Source organism: Chrysochloris asiatica, unplaced genomic scaffold (assembly GCF_000296735.1).
Source record: "Chrysochloris asiatica unplaced genomic scaffold, ChrAsi1.0 scaffold00323, whole genome shotgun sequence".
In the NCBI taxonomy this organism is placed as follows: Eukaryota; Metazoa; Chordata; class Mammalia; order Afrosoricida; family Chrysochloridae; genus Chrysochloris; species Chrysochloris asiatica.
In genome coordinates, this window is record NW_006408841.1 from 118,385 (window position 1) to 123,515 (window position 5,131).

General features: G+C 42.3%; 1 protein-coding gene across 1 annotated transcript; it reads right to left on the reverse strand.

Moving 5' to 3' along the window:
• Positions 1 to 999: 999 nt before the first annotated feature.
• LOC102823303 (olfactory receptor 13A1-like) lies at positions 1,000 to 1,947 on the reverse strand. Its single transcript, XM_006875362.1, has one exon. The coding sequence runs from the start codon at positions 1,945 to 1,947 to the stop codon at positions 1,000 to 1,002; it is 948 nt and encodes a 315-aa protein (XP_006875424.1).
• Positions 1,948 to 5,131: the final 3,184 nt, after the last annotated feature.

The window sequence follows — 5,131 nt, forward strand, 5'->3', positions numbered from 1 at the left end:
AACTTATACCTAACGTTTTATTCTTTCAACTTCACAGACTATTAATTTAAGGCTCAGGAACAAATAGTGTATTCCCCCTGGTGTGATGAGGTTCCCATGGATCACATCTGATGAGTAGTGTTATTGGCCAGGAAGGCAAGTAAGAAAACTAGGCTTTGAATGAAATATGAAAATAATATATGAATGAATTCCTTGATCATGAAAAAGTTTGACATTATACATTGTTTTGTAATAGAGTATGAAACCAAGCCTTTCCTACCATATCCTTAGTTGTGATTACTCATGTTTCATAAAACTCGGAGCGCTTATTATTTCAGGATATGTTGCCAGTCAACTGCTCTTTCACCCTGGTTGGCCCCTGTTCAGCTTCTTTGAGTTGGCAGTCCTCTGAAGTTCAGTGTTTCAAGATACCATCTCTATCTGTTTCACTTGGCATCTCCTGTCTACTCTACCATCCTGCCCCCCAAAAGTCCCTTTTGTACCTTTTTATGTACTTTATTATTTTTCCTACATTTGAGTAACTCATGTAATTGCATAGATGGACATATCCCAGTCAACGGAAGCTGAGCCAAGGGCTGTGCTCCTGGAGGAGGAGGATGGAAGACCCAGGCGAGATTGCATTCAGCTGGGCAGGACTGAATTAGATAGCAATTAGAAAGTCCTAAGTTTAATACTAAGACCTAAAGCAGGTGTGAGCAGTAAGGTGCTGGTGCTAGAGGTCTATCCTTTTCGTTAGTATCTAGGGCAGTGGATAGAAGAGGCAGAAAAGGAAGAGCTGGATAGAGAAAGGCCTTGGGAAATTTTTAGGGATCAAAGAAGTTTACACCAAAAGCATTGCTCAGCAGACTGAGGCCCAGTCTAATGGGGGAAGGTGGTCACAAGTCCAAATAAACTAGTCCCCCCATAAAAACTGCATCCCAGAATGGTGCCCACACCAGGATCATCTCATATGTTATCCACAACAGGCATCAGTGAGAGAGAATGGTGTTTGTTCAGTATTCACCTTTGGCAGAAAAGGAGAAGCTTTCCCAGGGCGCGCTGGACCTCCACGTTCCGCAGCGAGTAGATGAGTGGATTTAGGGTGGGACTCAGCATCGTGTACAGCACCCCTGCCACTTTGCTCCTCTCAGGACTGTAGTTGGAGGCAGGGCTGATGTAGGCACAGAACACAGCTGTGTAGTACACGGAGACCACAATCAGGTGGGAAGAGCAGGTGGAGAAGGCACGGCGCTTGCCCTCGGCTGAGCGGATGCGCAGGATGCTGACCACGATGTAGCCATATGAAGTCAGCGTTAGCAGGAAGTTGATGCAGCCATAAAAAACATCAGCCAAAACCGTCATGATGCTGTTGACTTGCGTGGGGCTGCAGGAGAGGAGGAGCAGTGGTGGGATCTCGCAGAAAAAGTGTGTGATGACGCGGGGGCCACAGAAGGTCAGTCTTGCAGTCAGACTGGTGTTAACCAAGGAGTTGAAGGCGCAGACGCTCCAAACGCCCACAGCCAGTGCCGCGCACACCCTCGGGTTCATGATGATGCTGTAGTGCAGCGGGCGGCAGATGGCCACGTAGCGATCAAAGGCCATGACTGAAAGCAGCAGCAACTCGGAAGACAAGGACCACACAAGAAAGAAGAGCTGAACCATGCAACCTGCATGGGATATGGTGTTTTCCCGCATAATCAAACCTGACAGCACCTTGGGCAGTATGGTGGAAGTGAGGATGATGTCCATGATGGCCAAGTTGGACAGGAAGAAGTACATGGGACTGTGGAGGACAGCACTATGGCCCACAACTGTGACAATGAGAATGTTGCCCGTGAGAGCCACGGTGTAGAGCACCAGGAAGCAGCCAAAGAGTGGCAGGCGCAGTGCAGGATGCTCTGAGAATCCCTGAAGGACGAACTCCATCACCAGAGTCTGGTTGGACTTTGTGGTCCCACCAGAATCCATGACACATGACGTCTGGCTGCCCCTCCAGAAAACCTGCAGGTGTTTAACAAGGGGTTACATGACATACTCATTTCAGATCATGTGTTCACGGGTGACCAGAAGGGGGTTTGTTTTAGGAAAGCCTACTTATCTCTTTAACCTCCACCCTCCCATGTTTCTGCAAACCACATCACACCCTGCCTTTACTTTTTCTTTCATTTCTACAGTGAAAAAAATTTTGTAATCAAGGTTTGCTTCAGAGACCTGCTTCCTCCACCCCACATGGTCACACCCTACACTGGAAAGCCCAGGGACACTCCTCATTCAGGAGCCCCTCTGATCTTCTGCCCCCAGCACAAGACCTTTTTAAAGTGTTGAAGAACAAAGATGTCAGCTTGAGGACTAAGGTGCACCTGACCCAAACCATTGTATTTTTCAATAATCTCATATGCATGTGAAAGCTAGACAGTAAATAAGGAATACTGCAGAAAAATTGATGTTTTTGAGTTATGATGTTGGAGGAGAATATTGAAAATGCCATGGGCTTCCAAAAGAACCAACAAATCTGTGTTGGAAGAAGTGCAGCCAGAGTGCTCTTTGGAGGCCAGAATAGCCAATTTTCATTTCTCATACGTCAGACATATTGTCAGGAGGGACCAGTCTCTGGAGAAGGATATCATGTTTGGTAAGGTTGAGGCTCAGAGAAAAAGAGGAAGACCTCCAGTGAGATGGATTGGCAAAGTGGCAGCATCAAGTGTAAGGTTGGCCCAGGACTGGACAGTGTTTTGTTCTGTTGTGCATAGGGTCTCTATGAGTTGGTACCAACTCTATGGCACCTAACAACAGCAACAACACAACCTTGCAATAACAATAATGTACAACTGGATACATAGACTCACAATGGAACAGGTGTGTTAAGGAGAATGGGATTATACCTACACATATATAAAGGTCTGACAGAAGATATTTCTACAATGTATTCACCTATGATGTGGCACTATGGGTTAATGTACTAAACTGTGAAGTTGCTTTGAGCCACAATGTTGGTAGTTCAAACTCCTTGGAAACCCTATACAGAGTTACTATGGGTTGGAACTGACTCAACAGCACTTAACAACAGCAACTTTCATCTATGATACAAATATACACCTGAGTACAGTAGAACATATAGGGGGCAAAGCTATGAAACCTTCTTAGTCATGGCTAAACATCTTGAGGGAATATGAGTTTCTGGAACTGGGTACTTGGAGCCATAGTCTCAAAGGACACCAAGGTCAATTGGCATAAAGTAGTCTACAAAATAAATGCTCTAGATTCTACTTTTGTGAGTAGTAACTGGGGTCTTAAAAGCTTGTGAGTGTTCATTTGAAGTGTAGCTATCGATCTATTCCCATCAGAACAAAAATAATGAAGAAAATCAAAGATGTATGTAAACAATTAGTCCAGTGGGATAATGGACCACATGAACCTCAGCCTCCATGGCACCAAGAACAGAAGAAATAGATGGCGCCTGACTGCCATTGCTGAGTGCTCTGGAAGGGATCACATAGTGTGATCCTGTATAGTGGGAGACAAATATGGAACAAAACTCAAAAAAAAAAAAAAAGATAAACAAGCTTATTGGTGAAATAGACTGGGCTCACCTCAGGCTCAATTTTCAACCAAACAATAGAGAGGTCTATAAGGTGAACAATAATTCTAGGCAGGTATGAACTTCAAATAATCAACCATTTGAGATAAAAAGGTTTGCATTTTCCCAAGGAAAAAGTTCAGAAGGTGGGAGGGGATAGGAAAGGAGAATGGAAATGGGAAATGTAGGTAATAATATTATATTGTGAGCATTGTAATCAATGATATGAAACAAAATGTTTATGAATTGTTAAATGGAAACTGATTTTCTCTTTAAAACCCACCCAATTAACAAGAAGTAGTTAAAGAAAGAAAATCTCCACAAAAACTTAAAAAAAACAACAAGAAAAATCTGGTCCTTCAGAAAGATAAACAAAATTAATTAGCAGCATGGCAGACTAATTAAGAATGAAAGAGATAGGCAGGGATGGGCAATTTGGACATTGGCTACCCAAAATGGTCGGTGGGGGGCTACAAAGGCAAGAAGTGACTGGCTTACAAACTTTCAATAGGGAACCTAGATCCAGAGGGCCTGGAGGAAGGTAGAATCTCCAGTGAGTAGTATTCAATCTGACTAGGCGGGGCTGATGCAATGAAATGCAGATGGGTCTCTTGGGATACAATAGTGAATAATTGTTATCAGGACTGACTGTGAGGGTCAGAATGTAAAGGTGGATGTTTTATAGCAAGGAGGGGAGTGATTAACTTTTCAGTCTAGGAGCAGAGGTCCCTAGGACCATCAAGGGAGAAGAGCAGAGAGCGGGACCCTACCCAGAGAAGTAGGGTCCCTGAAATGGAGCCAGATGATGATGACGTGGAGCGATGGAGCATCTGGAGACTTTAGATCCAGAGAGGGAGAGCGACTGTGTGCTGAAGACCTGGGGGGGGTACGGGGGAAGGATTGCATGGAGGGGATTGTAACCATGGCAATGAGAGGATATACGATAGAATGAATGTAAGTCTGATGTTCTCCCATGTAAACTATCACATAATTCACAATAAAACATAAAAAAAAAAAAAGAATGAAAAAGAAAATGACCATCATAAGTTACCATTAACCAAAATGAAAGAAGGAATATAACTACCATTCATGTAGACTTTACAGGTATGATGATGGAATATTGGGAACATCATATGTCAACAGATTTGAAAATATAGATGAAATGCACAAATGCCTTGAACAATGCAACTTATGAAAATAAAACAAATAGGAAATTGAAAATCTAAATCATTAATATGTATGTGAGATGTTGTTTGCATTATAAAATCTTCTCTCAGAATGTTAAACTTGGGAGCTTTAATGAATATTTAATGAAGAAGTCATACTAATAAATAGACACTCTTTTGGTAAGTAGGAGGAGAAATCCTTTCCAACTTGTCTTATGAAACCACCACAAAAAAGTGAAATATGAAAAGTCATGACAAAAAAATAAAGAATTTAAACATAGATGCAAAAATCACATAATAAATACTTGCCAAAAATATCCAACAGTATGTTAAAAAAATTATACATCATTATCATGAAGGGTTCATTCCAGAAATGCAAAGTTCTTGTATCATTAAAAATATTTAATGT

Excerpts from the sequence above, each read along its gene's own strand:
- LOC102823303 (XM_006875362.1), bottom strand. The coding sequence starts at position 1,947 with ATGGATTCTGGTGGGACCACAAAGTCCAACCAGACTCTGGTGATGGAG.